The sequence below is a fragment of the Ovis canadensis genome, chromosome 8, assembly GCF_042477335.2.
Source record: "Ovis canadensis isolate MfBH-ARS-UI-01 breed Bighorn chromosome 8, ARS-UI_OviCan_v2, whole genome shotgun sequence".
NCBI lineage: Eukaryota > Metazoa > Chordata > Mammalia > Artiodactyla > Bovidae > Ovis > Ovis canadensis.
Genome location: NC_091252.1, coordinates 65,515,208 through 65,535,069, shown reverse-complemented (window position 1 = coordinate 65,535,069; position 19,862 = coordinate 65,515,208). Strand labels below are relative to the sequence as shown.

At 37.9% G+C, this 19,862-nt stretch overlaps 1 protein-coding gene across 3 annotated transcripts in view; it reads right to left on the bottom strand.

Moving 5' to 3' along the window:
* LAMA2 (laminin subunit alpha 2) overlaps window positions 1-19,862 on the bottom strand; it is a 681,429-nt gene that overhangs the window by 414,452 nt on the left and 247,115 nt on the right. For all 3 annotated transcript variants that reach the window (XM_069598353.1, XM_069598354.1, XM_069598356.1), the window contains exons 5-8: window positions 19,087-19,266; window positions 15,136-15,225; window positions 13,090-13,207; window positions 5,590-5,768 (exon numbers count right to left, since the gene is read on the bottom strand). In XM_069598353.1, coding sequence (XP_069454454.1) covers window positions 5,590-5,768; window positions 13,090-13,207; window positions 15,136-15,225; window positions 19,087-19,266 — 567 coding nt within the window. The remainder of the gene's footprint in view (window positions 1-5,589; window positions 5,769-13,089; window positions 13,208-15,135; window positions 15,226-19,086; window positions 19,267-19,862) is intronic.

The following is a 19,862-nucleotide window of genomic DNA, read 5'->3' as shown; positions in this document are numbered from 1 at the left end:
AGTGATAAAACAGACACAGAGAAGAGAATTCTGGAGCAAAAGAGGAGGGAGTAAGCTGGATCATCAAAAAAGTAAAAGAGTTCCAGAAAAACGTCTCTTTCTGCTTTATTGACTATGCCAAAACCTTTGACTGTGTGGATCACAATCAACTGTGGAAAATTCTGAAAGAGATGGGAATACCAGACCACCTGACCTGACTCTTGAGAAACCTAGATGCAGGTCAGGAAGCAACAGTTAGAACTGGACATGGAACAACAGACTGGTTCCAAATACAAAAAGGAGTACATCAAGGCTGTATATTGTTACCCTGCCTATTTAACTTCTATGCAGAGTACATCATGAGAAACGCTGGGCTGCAAGAAGCACAAGCTGGAATCAAGATTACCGGAAAAATATCAATAACCTCAGATATGCAGATGACACCACCTTTACGGCAGAAAGTGAAGAGGAACTAAAAAGCCTCTTGATGAAAGTGAAAGAGGAGAGTGAAAAAGTTGGCTTAAAGCTCAACATTCAGAAAACTAAGTTCATGGCATCTGGTCCCATCACTTCATGGGAAATAGATGGGGAAACAGTGGAAACAGTATAAGACTTTATTTTGGGGGGCTACAGAATCACTGCAGATGGTGATTGCAGCCATGAAATTAAAAGACGCTTACTCCTTGGAAGGAAGGTTATGACCAACCTAGATAGCATATTCAAAAGCAGAGACATTACTTTGCCAACAAAGGTCCGTCTAGTCAAGGCTATGGTTTTTCCAGTGGTCATGTGTGGATGTGGGAGTTGGACTGTGAAGAAAGCTGAGTGCCGAAGAATTGATGCTTCTGAACTGTAGTGTTGGAGAAGACTCTTGAGAGTCCCTGAGACTGCAAGGAGATCCAACCAGTCCATTCTAAGGGAGATCAGTCCTGGGTGTTCATTGGAAGGAATGATGCTAAGGCTGAAACTCCAGTACTTTGGCCACCTCATGTGAAGAGGTGACTCATTGGAAAAGACTGTGATGCTGGGAGGGATTGGGGGCAGGAGGAGAAGGGGACGACAGAGGATGAGATGGCTGGATGGCATCACTGACTCGATGGACATGAGTCTGAGTGAACTATGGGAGTTGGTGATGGACAGGGAGGCCTGGCGTGCTGCGATTCATGGGGTCGCAAAGAGTCGAACATGACTGAGGGACTGAACTGAACTGAACTGAAGAACACAATGAATACAAGTAACGTTTCACAGAAAAAGTGACAATTAGTGACAAAAAAGTGACTAGAGGTTAAAGTGAGTTGCAATTTGAGGGAAGAATTGGGAGAAGGACTTTCTAACTAAGAGAAAACTGCAACACCAAAAGAAAAAACAAAAAACAAAAACAACACCCCTTTGGGCATATATAGCAATAAATTTCTTTAGGATAAATTCTTAGCTTTTATGAGTATGATTTATGATTCCAATGATGAGTTTGAGTAAATCAAAGCCTCCTAATTTATTATCCTTCCTTATAGTAATTGGGAAAATCTGCTTGAATCAGATTGCTGATCAGGAGAACTTCCAGTGAACCCTCCTACACTGTTGGTGGGGATGTAAATTGGTATAGCTACTATGGAGAACAGTATGGAAGTTCCTTAAAAGACTAAATTTAGAGCTACCAGATGACCCTGAAATCCCACTCCTGGGCATACATCCAGAGAAAAACATGATCCGAAAGGATACATGCACCCAAATGTTTATTGCAGGATCACTAACAAGAGCCAAGACATGGAATCAACCTAAATTTCCATCAACAGAAGAATGGACAAAGAAAATGTGGTACATATATCCAATGGAATATTACTCAGTCCTTAAAAAGATTGAAATAATGCCATTTGCAGCAACATGGATGGACCCAGAGAGTGTCATACTGAGTGAAGCAAGTCTGACAGAAGAATAAGAAACATTGTATGACATTCCTTATATGTGGAATCTAAAAAGAAATGATACAAAGGAAACCCTCTAACATAAGATAGTCTATAAATATATCTATTTTATACTTTAATTTTACTAAAATAATAAGATTATTAATTCTCAAAGTAAACATGGCCATAAGTATATATATATATATATACATGTATGTTTTAATTTTTAAATATATGTACTTAGTAGATATACCTAAAATTAGATTTTAGGGCAATAATTTTTAATAATGCAGATATATGTTTTTAAGATATAAAATTTATAGTGTACAAAAATTTTATTACTATATCTTCATTAAAACATAAGGAATTTTCACCCAAATACTAAACACTTGAAATAGTTGAAGTTTTAGCACAAAATATATTAAAAACTTGATCAAGCTTCCAGTTTTAGTAATGGCAGAGTGTCTTTAATAGGTCCAACACATCCTAAAATGACAATGATGAATTCTGGACAAATATAAAAATCAAATATTTGAGGGCTTGGGAGAATAATCAAAAGCATGCAGAAATTAGAAGGATTTGAGATTTGAAAGAAAAAACACACTAGATAAGATTCATGTTCATATAAGGGTAACAATGAAATCTATGTATTGATACCCCTCCATTCTTAACTGATTCCTTAATTGCACATTAATTCTGGGGACTCCAAGGGGCCCACTGGAAGCAACAGCAGGAAAGTTGAATGACCTGAATAGACTTTCTAGTCCACATGATATAACCTAAATAGAAATTAGTTTATCAACCAAGAAAGGTTAGCTACATACTTTTAGTTTTCTGTTAATCTGCTCTAGAGAAGTATAAAAGCAAGCCTCCAGTTTCTTAGTGATTAGTCAGTAAGCTGACTATAAACTGAAACAAAACCCAAAAATCTTCAGAAGAAGATAATAGAATCTTTTGTCACTACAATGTATCAACCAAAATTTCCTGTGTTAATCAGGAATTACTAGACATGAGGAGAAAAACTAAGGCATGGTTCTTGTTCAGGAAAAAAACAGGTCAGCAAAAACAGTGAGGTGCCCCAGGTATTAACAGACAAGGACTTGTATAGGTCTCTAGATATGCTGAAGAGCATAAAGGTAATAAGGTTTATAATGAGTGAATACATGGATTTTTTTTCAGCAGAGTGGAGGAAACTATAAAAAAAAAATAAGCACGCTGTAAAGCTGAAAAATTAACTGGTATGCTTAGCAACAGATAACTGATGGCATGCAGAAAAGTAGTGTAGCTAATTACACAAAAATAGAAATTATCCAATCTGAAGCACAAAGAAAGAAAAAAAAATTATCACAGCCTCAGTAACCTATAGGCCTAGTCCAGCAACATGGACTGTATGTAGCTGGAGTCACAAAAGGATGAGAGCACAGTTCAAAAACATATGTAAAGAAATAATGGCCTAAAATTTCCAATTTCCAGCAATCTCAATTTATAATTACAAGAAGTTTAGTAACCAAGAATATAAGCACAAAGAAAGTCACATTTAGACAAACATGGTCTAACCAAGATTGGAAAACTTTTCCTGTAAAATTAGATAGCATCATTGTAGGTTTTGTAAGTTACCTAAGGTCTGTTTCTTCTTTTTCTCCCCTTCCTCACCTCCTCCTCTTTCTCCTAGCTTTTGTTCCATCTTATTCTTGCTCTTTTTCTTAATTGGGTTGTTCTTTTTCTTCTCGCTCCATCTCCTTTCCCTTTCCCTTCATTTCCTCCTCCCCTCCTCCTCCTCCCCCTCTTTTTAAAATAAGTTTTTTCAAATATACAGAAAAATTTTTTGTTGTTGTTTGCAGGCCATACAAGTATAGGCCATGGGTCAAATCTTATCTAGGGTCCATAGTTTACCAACACATGGTCTGTTTGCTAAAAGATAAATATAAAGAGTATATCTTGAAATCAGAGAAGACAGACACCTTATATACAGGAGAACAAAAATAAAAATGATGGCTGCCCTCTCGTAAGAATAAACAAAATCCAAAAAAGACCATAATACATTGAGTACAGGGCTATAACAAATTTCCTCCCAGTTCTGTCTACTTATTTAGCTGCACTGTGTTTCTTAGCGATTACATCTATAAAAATGAAAACAAAATATAAATTTTCCATTTTAATAATAAGTAATATTCATACATGTGACTTTCCTGGTGGCTCAGATGGTAAAGAATTTGCCTGCAATGTGGGAGACCTGGATTTAATCCCTGTGTCAGGAAGATCCCCTGGAGAAGGGAATGGCAACCCACTCCAGTATGCTTGCCTGGAGAATTCCATGGACAGAGGAGCCTGGAGGGATATAGTCCATGGGCTCACAAAGAGTTGGACACAACTGAGTGACTAACACTAACCACTGGATAACTTATTAAAGCCCAAATACTTAGAAACTAAACAATAGAGAAGAAATCACAATGTGAATAAAAAATTATTTTAATTAAATTATAATGATGTACACTACATATTTCTGAAATCATGGGAACCAGCCAGTCATGAAGACAGTGTGCTGTTAGCACAAGGATGGAAAAATAAATCCATGGAACAGAACTGGGGCTCCAGATATTAACCCAAATGATCAACTTATCTTCAAAAAATGGCTCAAAACAATTTGAAAGAGAAAAAAAGTATTTTTCAAAAAATGGTGCTGGAACAACAGGTGAATGTAGATCTCAATCATTACTTCACACTCCAGACAAAGATTTACTTGAGATGGGTTACAGCCCTTAAACTTAAAATTATGACTTTTCTAGAATTTAAAAGAAAAATTTTGAAGGAACACTTCACAAGAGAGGATACAGAATAGCCAGCAGGCACTTAAAAGAAATTTAATCCAAAAAAACTGCTGTAAATTCATAATAGAAGATGTGCTGTAGCACTCAGCGTTGATAGGACTGACTTAGTGATTGCCTAGTACTGACTTGCCAGACCCATTACACCCACATCCACTAGGATGACTACTTCAAAAAGAGTCAAGACCAAATGTTAGAGAGAGATGGAAGAAGTAGAACTCACGTATATTTCTGGTGAACATGTAAAATAGTATCATTAACTTGATGAAACATTGGCAGTATCTTACAAAGCCAAACATATATCTATTCTATGAAACAACTATTATACTCCTAGACATTTACACAAGGTTAATAACACATGAGCACAAAAAGACTCATATAAAATTGATTTGCAGGAACTAACCAAAAACTGGAAATGACCCAAATATATAGGAGAATGGATTTAAAATTAAGATACATTCATGCAGAGGGCTACTCCTGAGCATTTTTTAAAAAAGAAATACTATTGGTGTGTACAACATGGGTAAATTTAAACCTGTTACATTGAGTGAAAGGAAGACCAAAAATTTTGTGAACTTACGATTTCATTTTTAGAAAATTCACTAAGAGGCAAACTAATTTATGCTCTAAAAATCAGAACAAAGTTTGCCTGGGGGGTAAGGATTGACTGGAATGAGTTACCATGGGACTTTCTAGAGAGATGGAAATATTTTATATCACATCCTCAATGATTTAAATCAGCTTCTATTATGAAATATTTCTAGTCACCTTTGAGATTTGAAGTCCAACTATTTAAAGAAGCAATCAAAATTATTTTTCCCTGTAATATATCTCAGTCTGAAAAATCCAAAATCATACTTCATGAAAGAAAAAGCATACTTTACCCCTTTGGGTCTGAAGAAACCATCAATGCATGTCTCACAGTTTATACCAGCAGTGTTTCGAGTACAATTAATGCACACACCCCCTCCAATGTACTTTCCATGTATATTTAAACTCTGATTTCTTCTGGCAACATTTTCATCATAATAGCATTCTTCAGCTTTCCCATGACAATTGCAGGCTGCATTAGGGAAAAATAAATTCATAAACTTTCAGATATATATAAAAATAATTTTTGTTACATAAGAGATTTCTATACCATATGGCAAATTATATTACATTATATGAATATACATACAAAGCCAATACAAATATGCCTAGAAAGTACATGAATCTATTAGATAAATTAATAAATATATATTAAGGGAAATTAAAACATATAAATTAAACTGAATAGTATGAAATTGCCAATATTTGACTGATTTTATCTTATAAAACCAATATTTCATATAATTCAACCTATAGCTTCCTATTACAACAAACAGATTATTACTTAAGTATGATACTGAATGATTAACATTTGTGTAATCTGTGATGAATAATTACTATATGTGAATCTCTGTATTAGATCCTATGGGTAAAGAAGGATGTTTAGTATATACACATTTGATCTTTGAATATCACAGGGATTAAGGGTGTCAACCCTTTGCACAATTTAAATCTGGAGTATAACTATGCAGTCAGCCCTTCCTGTCCTTGGTTTCTCATCCCCCAATTCGACCAACTGAAGATTGAGTAGTACTGCAGCTCTGTTGTCTGCATTTAGGGAAGAAAACCCACCTATAACTTGTAAAGCAGGCTTAGATATAGTACAGTCAGTAAAGAATCTGCCTGCAATGCAGGAGACCTGAGTTCAATCCCTATGTCAGGCAGATCATCTAGAGAAGGAAACAGCAACCTTCTCCAGTATTCTTGCCTGGAAAATCCAGTGGACAGAGAGGCCTGGCAGGCTACAGTCCTTGGGGTCACAAGAGTCGGACACGACTTACCAACTAAACCATAACTTGTAAAAAGTCACCAAATCAGAATTGTAAGCCAGACTCTGAAGTTAGGCTCCAGAGTCTTAGGGTCAATCTCTATCACAATCCCTTCAAGTTATCTAATAAGAGAGAAAAGATGTACAATTAGTGCAAAGTAATCAGGACAAGAGGAGAGCTGTATTGTTCAGTGATGAGATCATGCTATTGTATGCCAGTCTTGGATTTGGGTATCCTCTTTACATTCATGTCCAACTCTTTGTGACCCTATGGATCAAATCCCCTGTCCATGGGATTCTTTAGGCGAGAATACTGGAGTAGGTTGCCGTGTCCTCCTCCAGGGGATCTTCCCAACCCAGAGAGTAAACCTATGTCTCTTAATGTCCCCTTCATTGGCAGATGGATTCTTTACCACTAGTGTCACCTGGAAAGCCCATAAATGTCAGTAGCAGGTCACAAAAGAGTCGGACAGCACTTAGTGACTAAACAACTAATGAGAAGGATTATAAGAGGTCCTATAGAGAAATCGAGTATATCTACAGATTAAATTCCTGCAAGTACAATTTCTGGTCAGGGGCTAGAATTTTAATTTTAATTAACTTGAAAACTTTCTCTCTAAAAATGCTAGATCAGATTACTTTTCCTCCAAGAGACACATTAAAACTGATTCCCCACAGCCTCGCCTACACTGTGTATTATCAACATTTCTAATTCAGCTCCTAGACATAGTAAACATTCAAACATATGTTGAGTTAATGAAGGAACATCTTGGTAAGTTTTAAAAAAGTACTTTTATTGTTTTAATGGATACTTCTTTAATCATAAATGTGACAATTTCTTTATATGATTATGTCATAGTTTTTTCCTGAGAAATGCCTGTTTCAATCTTAGCTTATTTTTAACAATTAAAAAAAAATTTCTTATTGCTATGGACGCTTAATACAGTAAAGATATTTTCCCCCTTGTCCGGTTTGTTGCAAATAGCTTCTTCAGTTTGTTGGCTTTTGATTTAGGATATAGCACTGTTGCTGTATTAATGGAGAGTTTCCAAACTTTATTCTAGGGAAGTATATAATCACAAATATAAATCACTAGGCATGATATGCAGTTTTATATCTTTAGGACAATGCACAAGAATTCTTAAAAATCTTACTGTAAAAATATATTGCAAGAAACCATCAAGATTTCTGCTACCAGTGTAACTAGAGAGAAATGCAGAGGAATACAAATGTATTCTCACATTATTTAGAACTCGTATTGCTGACTGTACTTATAACCATGAGCTAAGGCAGGTAAAGACTGATGCTTGAGAAGCATACACTCCACGTATGAGGGCCCCCTGCCTACAGCTCTGGCTGCTGTTGACAGGTCCTGGACCTGCATATCTTCCATCTAAAGCCTCAGAGGACACAGAGAGAACCTACTCACAAACAACCATTTTACACTCTGCCATCAGCAGTTTGTTGTTTCATCAAATGTTCATGACACATGATAGAAACTGTTAGTACAGGCTTAGCAATGGAATACATACCCCTTGCACTTTATAGATACACCCTGCCTCAAATAAGCTAGATTGATAAAATCCAAATTAAAGTCAAGTGAGTTAGAAGGAAATTATTCATTTTATCTTTCTTTCTGGGAGAGATGGGAGGTTGGGCTTCCCTGGTGGTTCAGTGGTAAAGAATTTGCCTCCCAATGCAGAAGACATGGGTTCAATCCTTGGATTGGGAAGATCCCCTGGAGAAGGAAATGGTAACCCACTTCGGTATTCTTGCCTGGAAAATCCCATGGTTAGAAGAACCTAGCAGGCTATAGTCCATGGGGTCACATAGAGTTAGACACAACTTAATACAATCATTGTAGGTTGTGATTAAACAACAACAATTCATTTTATAGAGAGATTTGTCACGCTGCAGAAAGATGTTTCTAAATCTTCAGAGATGACTGGAACACCACTCAGCTTGGAAGCTAAAATTTTCATATAAACTCTTACGAATATATATATCAACAAAAGCACGATATATACAAGGTTTTATGGTTAAAACCCTATCATTATTTTGTAGATTTAAAAATTTTTTTCAGTTTGAAAATCCAACCTCCCACAAAGAAAGATTAAATTGTTCTATGATAGCAGTATTTTAAAAAATGTATTGAGTGGCAAGTGGAAATTTCCTTTTGTGTTGCTTTATCTATCCCTACGGCTAATAAGTTGGATCCATCATTTCCGTTTGTTTAAAGAGATACATACTAGTGGAGAGTGGTAAAGGGTTTTGCAGATCCACCTAACATTGCATTATGATAACTGTGTGACAGAAAGTCAGAGACAACAGGAGGAATCCCTACCCTCAAATGATACTCCCACCTGTAACTGCTGATATTCCAGAAGCAGAAGAGAAATTTATTAAATTTAAGGAAATTTAAGAAGACATATTCATAGTGTCATTCAACTTAAACTCAGCCTTAGGAATGAAAATCTGCTCTCAGTTGGGAGAAGTTGTGGAAATCCTGAGGGATCATCAGGAATGGAGTTGGGAGTAGAGGAAAAAAAAAAACAAAAGGTTGGGCACCTGATGCAGTTAAGATTTACCCCTTTACACCACTGCATAGTGGGGCCCTATTCCTCCAGATACCTCTCAGAACAATGACTGATTTCTAACCCAAAATATCTTCACAAGCACACAGACACAAATCAAAAAGCAAAAGAGGTAAGTGCAGAAAACTAAGAGACTCAAGACATTAATAGTACATGCAGAATCTTAGGATTGAAAGATAATGTATAGTTAGGAAATATTTTACGATTAAAGTAACTTTAAGGACCTATCATGTCTGATACATGACACATGACAAATACATTTTATTCAATTCATATATACAGTTGGCATCAGTTTAAAATGTCTGCCAAGCCTGTTTTGGAGGCCATAGATACCTCTGGAACTGAAAAAATGTGATTGGGACTGATTTGCTAAAATACTATTTGAATTCAATTGAATTGGGCTTTCTGGCTAGTTGAGATTTATAGTTCCGCAAAAGTTTTTGTTTTTAGGTCTCATCTTGGCCTGAATAGATCTCCAGAAACAAAGGTTTCTTTAGCATGCCTGTCACCATTATGGGACAGTTGGCAATACTAGGCTACAGATGACAATGTAAGTCATCTGTTATGTTTCTTGGGTATTTCCCTTCAGGAAAAACTGGACATATGGGTTGTTTTCAAAAATGATAACACTCAATATTAAAGTATAAATGAGTGCTCACTGGCACGTATTTTCATGGCCAGTTGTTTTTATGATTTCTCATTACTGGCTCTTTCTTGGTTGTCACCGTCCAATAATTACTAAATCAGTTCAGTTGCTCAGTCGTGTCCGACTCTTTGTGAGCCCGTGAATTGCAGCATGCCAGTCCTCACTGTCCATCACCAACTCCAGGAGTTCACTTAAACTCATGTGCATCGAGTCAGTGATGCCATCCAGCCATCTCATCCTCTGCAGTTCCCTTTTCCTCCTGCCCCCATTCCCTCCCAGCATCAAAGTCTTTTCCAATGAGTCAACTCTTCACACGAGGTGAGCAAAGTACTAGAGTTTCAGCTTTAGCATCATTCATTCCAATAAACACCCAGGAGTGATTTCCCTTAGAATGGACTGTTTGGATCTCCTTGTAGTTCAAGGGACTCTCAAGAGTCTTCTCCAACACCACAGTTCAAAAGCATCAATTCTTCGGCACTCAGCTTTCCTCACAGTCCAACTCTCACATCCATATATGACCACTGGAAAAACCATAGCCTTTACTGGATGGACCTTTGTTGGCAATGTCTCTGCTTTTGAATATGCTATCTAGGTTGGTCATAACTTTCCTTCCAAGGAGTAAGTGTCTTTTAATTTCATGGCTGCAATCACCGTCTGCAGTGATTTTGGAGCCCCCCAAAATAAAGTCTTATACTGTTTCCACTGTTTCCCCATCTATTTCCCATGAAGTGATGGGACCAGATACCATGATCTTCGTTTTCTGAATGTTGGGCTTTACGCCAACTTTTTCACTCTCCACTTTCACTTTCATCAAGAGGCTTTTTAGCTCCTCTTCACTTTCTGCCATAAGGGTGGTATCATCTGCATATCTGAGGTTATTGATATTTCTCCGGCAGTCTTGATTCCAGATTGTGTTTCTTCCAGCCCAGCGTTTCTCGTGATGTACTCTGCATATAAGTTAAATAAGCAGAGTGACAATATACAGCCTTGGTGTACTCCTTTTCCTATCTGGAACCAGTCTGTTGTTCCATGTCCAGTTCTAACTGTTGCTTCCTGACCTGCATATAGGTTTCTCAAGAGGCAGGTCAGGTGGTCTGGTATGCCCATCTCTTTCAGAATTTTCCACAGTTCATTCTGATCCACACAATCAAAGGCTTTGGCATAGTCAATAAAGCAGAAATAGGTGTTTTTCTGAAACTCTTTCACTTTTTCGATGATCCATCAGATGTTGGCAATTTGATCTCTGGTTCCTCTACCTTTTCTAAAACCAGCTTGAACATCTGGAAGTTCACGGTTCACGTATTGCTGAAGCCTGGCTTGGAGAATTTTGAGCATGACTTTACTAGCATGTGAGATGAGTGCAATTTGCGGTAGTTTGAACATTCTTTGGCGTTGCCTTTCTTTGGGATTGGAATGAAAACGGACCTTTTCCAGTCCTGTGGCCACTGCTGAGTTTTCCAGATTTGCTGGCATATTGAGTGCAGCACTTTCACAGCATCATCTTTCAGGATTTGAAATAGCTCAACTGAGATTCCATCACCTCTACTAGCTTTGTTCATAGTGATGCTTTCTAAGGCCCACTTGACTTCACATTCCAGGATGTCTGGCTCTAGGTGAGTGATCACACACCATCGTGATTATCTGGATTGTGAAGATCTTTTTTGGAAAGTTCTTCTGTGTATTTTGCCACCTCTTCCTAATATTTTCTGCTTCTGTTAGGTTCCTACCATTTCTGTCCTTTATCGAGCCCATCTTTGCATGAAATGTTCCCTTGGTATCTCTAATTTTCTTGAAAAGATCTCTAGTCTTTCCCATTCTGTTGTTTTCCTCTCTTTCTATTGATCACTGAGGAAGGCTTTCTTATCTTTCCTTGCTATTCTTTGGAACTCTGCATTCATATGCTTCTATCTTTCCTTTTCTCCTTTGCTTTTTGCTTCTCTTCTTTTCACAGCTATTTGTAAGGCCTCCTGAGACAGCCATTTTGCTTTTTTGCATGCCTTTTTCTTGGGGATGGTCTTGATCCCTGTCTCCTGTACAATGTCATGAACCTCTGTCCATAGTTCATCAGGCACTCTGTGATTGTCACAGACACCATGTCTAATATTAGCATTTGATATTATTATTGTGAAACAACACATTGAAAATATTAATGGATTGCTAAAATAGATATTCTTTCTCCACTCATTTGTTTTCTTGCCCTCTCCCAGTTACCTTCTCTCCTATTCTTCACAACTACTGTCCCCAAACCCCTACCCTTTAATAAGTATAACTAATCAGTCAGGGGCCTTCTTCTTCCTAGATAATAAAATGAGTCTAAGCTTTAGGGTATGATCTCTCCCCTCTGGTTTTCTCCATTTATTAGATGACAGGTATTCAAAAGCTACTTACTAGGGGAGGAACTATATAAAAGGGGAACAGGCAGAGAATCTGCAGCTATACTGGTTTGATAACCATTTTATAAACATACCTATTTAGAAGGGTAATCTCTATATCCAGTAGGTCTTATTGTATGTTTATTTACATTTCTCTCTCCCTCTCTCTATATGTGTGTGTGTGTGTGTACTATTACTAAAATAGTAATAATTTGTTACTATTAGTTTTAAATGTCTGCCAAGCCTGTGTTAGAGGCCATATACACCTCTTGAACTGAAAAAATGTGATTGGGTGATTCACTAAATGTGATTCACTAAAATGGTAATATTTGAATTCAGTTAAATTGGGCTTTTTGGCTAGTTTAGATTTATAGTTCAGCAGAAGTTCATATTGGGGCCTACCTGGTGGCTTAGACAGTAATGAATCTGCCTGCAATTCAGGAGCCATGGGTTCAATCCCTGGGTTAGAAAGATCACCAGGAAAGGCAAATGGCAACCCACTCCAGTATTCTTGCCTGGGAAACCCCATGGACAGAGGAGTCTGGTGGGCTACAGTTCACGGGGCCACAAAAGAGTTGGACATGACTGAGTGAGTAACACTTTCAGAAGTTCATATATATTATGCTATAAGCTTCAGATTCACCCCTGATAACAGTAAGTGTATATTATGCTTTTGTCTACTTCTCATAATTCTCACATAGTAGTAAATTCATAAGTGTTTTGTAAATATTTGTCAAAAAAATAAAATCTTGAAAACTCTAAAACAGGAGAGTAAAAGAGCTTCCAGCTACTGTCTTGGATAAAATGCATACAAATTTGACACATGAGTTCACCTGAAATCAGCATGTGTTTTACACCACCTGTGCCCCAGGAAAGGAAGACTTCCACATGGTGTTGGACTGTCTAGAACATACCTTCACATTCTGTTTTGGTCAGAAAAGTGCCTGCTCTCCAAGGTTTCTGATGGAATCCAGGACAGCACTGGTCACAGCTATCACCACACGTGTTATGCTCGCATTCACAGCGGGATTTCTAGTAAAAAAAAAAAAAAAAAGCAAGGGGCACAGTGGGGAAGCATACTTTCAGCATTCTTTGGAACCATAAATGAGGGGTTTCTCCTGAAAGGTAGAATGAAGACAAGAGAAAACATGGAGCCTCTGTACCAAAATCTAAAACTCCTGTCAGTCTGGGAAGGAAGAGGTTCCAGCAGCGGGAGTGATGAATATATTTGATCAACATCAGACTTGGGAGGGAGGTTCAGGCTGGTACTGGAATCACTGGGCTCAGATGAGCAGAGAATGAAGGCCCAATCAGGAGTGGTCTTGAAGACTAGAATCACTTCTCTAATTGCTGAGATCCACAGGTTTTCTGGGTTGGATGTATCCATTTTAAGGTTTCCATCAAAGTACTATTAACATTGGAAGGACTGATGCTGAAGTGGAAGCTCCAATACTTTGGCTACCTGATCCGAAGAGCTGACTCACTGGAAAAGACCCTGATGCTGGGAAAGATTCAGGGCAGGAGGAGAAGGGGGTGACAGAGGACGAGATGGTTGGATGGCATCACTGACTCAATGAACATGAGTTTGAGCAAGCTCTGGGAGTTGTTGATGGACAGGGAAGCCTGATGTGCTGCAGTGCATGGTGTTGCAAAGACTCGGGCATGACTGAACGACTGAAGTGAACTATTAGCATTTAGCATAGGAAGAGGGGAGAGAGTAGATGGCTAGGCATGGAGAGGCAGGGATAGAGCAGAAATCTAATACTCCAAGCCTGAATCTCCTGTCTGCAAGTGTTTTGAGTACAGTCTTATTTCACTGCATGGAACCGTCCTTCCAAGGCTGCTGTGCAGGTTCTCAAATCATGGGAAATACTGCTCATCAGTACATCTGATAGACAGTGCCCACACCCTGCAGAAAGCAGGACCACAACCTTGTGAAGAAAACTATGCCAGGGATTTGAATCTTCCCAGGTAATACACGGATGGAGGAGCCTGGTAGGCTGCAGTCCATGGGGTCACTGAGGGTTGGACACGACTGAGCGACTTCACTGTCCCTTTTCACTTCCATGCACTGGAGAAGGAAATGGCAACCCACTCCAGTGTTCTTGCCTGGAGAATCCCAGGGACGGGGGAGCCTGGTGGGCTGCCATCTATGGGGTCGCACAGAGTCAGACACGACTGAAGCGACTTAGCAGCAGCAGCAGCAGGTAATACTATGATCCATTACTCAGAAAACTAGCTTTGAAAGAAATATCATTTGTATTACAGTTGTAGTAGGAAAAAGTGTTTACCTAGGTAGCTACATTCACTGATCTCACTATCCAAAATATTTCTACCATACATAAAGTAGATGATTCTGTATTTCACCAGATTGTTTATGCCTGAGAAAAACAGATGCTCATTCATCTTCTTTGCTTAGGTTGTGTTCACTTAATACATTGTCATTAATGAAAAATGCAACCCAAAACCATTCCAGCATTTTCTGGCCTGGCGATTTCAAGCTCTCTTGAATACTCTCTTTCACTCTCCTCCTTACTGCCCCATCTTACCTCGGTCTCTGGTTCCATGGTCATTTATATTTACTTCCAGGTACATTTTTCATTCGTTTGCATTAATATTTTTTGATGAAAATTCATAAAAGAAACAGGTTGATTGATGACAGGCATTCTCTAAAGCTAAATCATACAGCAGGCTGTCATAGCTAGAGAGGTTTCAAAATAGATAGACTGGTTTGGAGCCTTTTTGGGAAAAAACTAATCTGTTTTCTGATACTGTAATGGCTCCCTTTAAAGTCTATCATCCTAACTGCCAGCTCTATTTCACCCTGGCATGGCTTTCTGTTACACCGTCTAAGTGGGGACCTGACACCCATTCACAGCGTCCTTGTCAGCAAAGCTTCTCGTGAAGCATTTTACAGTTCAGAGCTTCATTTTACCTAAGCAGCCTAAAAATATACATACATTTGTCACTGGATCAAGTGGACAAGCCCTGGCATGACCGTAGCAGATGCACATCCCTCCAACCGAAATATCCTTGACCGAGTAGTAGTACTGCAAAAAGCAATCCAGAGAGAAATCCTGTTAAGACTACTGCAAGGTGGAAGGAGCATTCAGTTAAAAACTTGGCTTTATGCTTCTACCGTTAGTTGGACGCTGTAGAGAACAACTGAAGGCTCACAAGTGTATCCAGTAACTCCTCACATTGAAACCATGGCCCAGAGGCAGAATGCTTCTATAGTTTATGTTAGGTGGGCATTTTAGAAATTTATTTCCCACAACAACATAAAGTGCTGCACAGTATGCAAACTCCATACTGGAGCATTTATTATCGAAAGCAAACTGTTATGGGGTGGGGGAAACAAGGACAATAATTCTTCATAAAATCTGAAAGACAGAAAACCTCTTTTATAATCATTTTAGGAATGCCAGTGTTCATGAATCATATGCAGACTGTTCTACTTAATGAATTTGAAAAGAATCAACAAATGTAAGGGAAATGGTGCTCATGAGGACACATTTCTTAAGCATATCAAGAAGCACATGAAAAGTAATTAACTACAAGACTGGTTTAATATAATGCAAGGAGCAAACTAGATGTGCAGAACACTATTTCTTCATTATTATGTTAAAATGTCCATGCAATTACCTTCCTGTTTAGGTTAACATAGGACTGCCTCAAATTATTTTCATCTACCTAGCTATTTTTGAAAGGTTACTCATAATTTATACAACTGGACAATTAAAAAAATTTAACTAATTTGTATATCACAAGTTATAGTTAGTTGTGAAAGTACTTCACATTATCTTATGGAATCCAAATAGCCATCACAGTGGTAGATAGTTCTATTATTCCAATTATTTATACTAAACACACACACACATATTTAGTGAGAATAAATAAATGGATACAAATCTGAGTTCCCTGACTACAAATTCTCTTTTCTAATTTACTTCTTTTTTAAACATTTTTTCTTTTTGTTTTTGCTGTTTATATACAGTATCTTTTATAATATTTTGTGTTACTTTATCTTACTTGATATACTTATACCTCACACTATTGTAACTTGCAAGGAAGTTTAGATTTAATTTAGACGTTAGACTCTGCTTTTCACTAACGTCATCACCTAATAATACAGATACAAACAGGCATAGTTGCTCAGAAAGCTGATACAGAAGTTTTGTAGATGTTTTAAAAACTGCAACATTTGCTTTAAATATAAATGTGTAATGCTTCATTTCTAAGTCATGAAGAAGAGTTAAAATTCAATGTCCTATTTTTATATATTTAAATTTATATGTAGGGTTTACAGAACTTGAGTACTTTCAAAAAATATAATTATATGTTGAACTTTACTGCACTATTTTAAAGGTTCATATACAGTGAAGTTACAAATAATAGATGTGCACCCCAACACCCTCTGTGCCTTCAGCAAAAGATGATAAAAGGAACATGTTTACTTCCATTGATTTTTATTCTTTGATAGATATACTGTCAGGAAAGATTAAATTTCACTTCAAAATTATTCAGTCTTCCTTGGTGTGTATTTTTAAGTCATGGCAAAATTATAATTAAAAGTGATTTTTTAATAAGTGAAGAATCTAAACTTTGCTATAAAATAATGATGACTTTTGCAGAAGACAATTTGCAACAGACTGAAATATAACACAAGTCAAAAGTATTTCAGGTTTGGAAAGGGCACTGAAACATCCAACGTGTTGTATGAGGACATAAGACTTTAAAAGTTATTTTGTAATGATGGAGAAGTTAGGTGTGAGGAAGTTAAGCAATGAGAAAATGTATGAGGAGTCCTCACATATTTGTGAAAAGCACTGCCCTTCAATACTCAGTCTGTAGGGTCAGCACTTTGCTAACTGGTGGCAACAGCTGAACCCCAGTAGGGTCATTGTGGAACAATGTTTTGCCTCACAATCTCAGTTTCTCCCTACAATCCTCTTTTCTCCTTTGCTTCTAGTCACACAGTAGATATTCTGTTTGCATGTATCTGATTTATGGATTTACTACTGAACTGAGTCTCTAGCTAATACTGTCTTGGTTGTATACATGCATAAAAGGGAGATGACATAAACCAGAGAACCTGGCGGGACATGGATAGGAGGAATCATAGTTATGACTCATAGCAACCTGAGCTATAAAGAAAGCTGAGCGCCGAAGAATTGATGCTTTTGAACTGTGGTGTTGGAGAAGACTCTTGAGAGTCCCTTGGACTGCAAGGAGATCCAACCAGTCCATCCTAAAGGAAATCAGCCCTGGGATTTCTTTGGAAGGACTGATGCTAAAGCTGAAACTCCAATACTTTGGCCACCTGATGCGAAGAGTTGACTCACTGGAAAAGACCCTGATACTAGGAAAGATTGAGGGCAGGAGGAGAATGGGATGACAGAGGATGAGATGGATGGATGACATCACAGACTCAATGGACATGAGTTTGGGTGGACTCTGGGAGTTGGTGATGGACAGGGAGGCCTGGAGTGGTGCAGGTCATGGGGTCGCAAAGAGTCAGACAAGACTGGGCAACTTAACTGAACTGCCTGAACCTGGGCAGATCATCTATGTCATAATCTCTCAAATTTCTGATTGAAAATAACACCTCTACTAGCTTCTGTTTCCACTGATATGTTGAAAGGATGCTATAACCATTTTTTTCCCTGATATTCAATTCATAAAGGAAAATAAAAGTGTATACAATCAGTTTTTCCCTAATATCTGTATTCTTTTGAGCTAGAAGTGCATTGTGATTCATTAAAGAAGCATGAAACTAAATTATTTATTTAGATAAAATGGTCCATGGACCAGTGGCATCCATATCATCTGCAAAATTGTTAGAACTGCTGTTTCTCAGTTCTGTCCTAGATCTACTGAATTCAAATCTGCATTTCTACAACATCACCAGTTAATTCCATGCATATTAAAGTTTATCAGGATGTGATGTGGTGTGAGTGTCTGCCTGTGTGTGTATACGTACTGAGTCATGATATAAAATGCATTTCTTAGTGTGGGTTACAAGCCCACATGACCAATTATAATAGTACTACAGATAACCCAAGGTGTGGAAAAAACTAACTTTGTCCTCAAAATCAAGAGAATAAACTAGGCAGTATGAGCTCCACTGTACCAAGAGGAAACTAAAGTTTAGAAATGTTACAAAGTTTGATATTTGTTACACATCTAATAAGTGGCCCAGAGGTTGGATTTAAACAAAGGAAGGTCCATGAAATTTTAAAGTCTTTCATTCCCCCACTGAAAACTATTTTTTAAAACTATTTAAAAGACTATTATGGAGAAGGAAATGCCACCCCAGTCCATTATTATTGCCTTGGAAATCCCATGGACAGAGGAGCCTGGTGGGCTACAGTCCGCGGGGTTCAAAGAGTCAGACACGACTGAGGGAGGAACAGGCGCTCCCCAGGGCCCCAGAGTTTCTGATGGCAGAGCCAAAGACTGTGTCTGAGGACTCTCAGCTCCCAGGCCTCTCTCACCAGATACAAGCATGCAAAACTAGAATCTAAATTACTCCTGATGGCTTTCCTGGCGGCTCAGCGGTAAAGAATCCCCAGTCTGGGAAGACCCCACGTGGCAGAGCAGCTGAGCCCATGCATCACAGCCACTGGGCCAGTGCTCTAGAGCCTGGAAGCCGCAACTACTGAGGTCTGTGGGCACCAGAGCCAGTGCTCTGGAACAAGAGGAGCCACCGTGGTGAGAAGTCTTCGCCCTGCTACTAGAGAGTAACCCCTGCTCGTGGCAACTAGAGAAAAGCCCACGCAGCATGAAGACCCTGCACAACTATAAATGAATAAAATCATTTACAAAATTAAAAAAACCTATTTAACAGACAATTAAAACAACAGGCCCAATATTATTCACAGATTCCAATATGATTCCTCATAACTTACTCTTCGCGTGACAATGGGGTCAATTTCTCTTGGGTCTTTGTGAGCGAACATCATCAAATCGGCATTCAAGGTGCGGATCCTCTGAAACCTCAGGCGAATATAACGGGCAGAGGTAAATTCCAGCAGTTCAGGAGAAGGATCATCAGCACTCGGTCTCCCATTGATCAAAGAAATATGAATCTACACAATTTGGGAAATAATTTAACAATTAAGGTTACCAAGACTTACATATCTGGTTTTATTTAACTTTTCTTAGACAAATAGTCAAGCTCCCCGTCTCTCAGTTAGGCAGATACAGGTTCATATTTACTAGAATGCAGTGAAGTAATTGAGAAATATTATGAATGTACATGTACCTGCAATTTATTTGTTTCTATTTCAGGCATTTTCTATATACTGCAATTAATTATATTTCTATGTTCCAAGTCAGTGCATCTACTTGAACTTCCTAGGATTTCCAAAAATTCTTAAATCAGTCATTCTTTTTCTGAAAATTATTTCAGCCAAAAATTATTTAAGATTCTGGCATATATTGCCATATATTTTCTGGTGGGAAACCAGAAAACAAAATATCAGACAAAAACAAGAAATCATCAGGAACTCGAATTTCTTTTTATTCTGAGCTTGAAAGTATCTAATTATATTGCCTTAAAATATATAAAGAGAGTAAAAATCGACACATTACCAGAAAAATTACACACATCTCCAATCACAGTGAGACATTTCAGTAAGGTGGCTTTTGTTATTACTTTTTTAGAAAGTGATAGCTTAAGAAG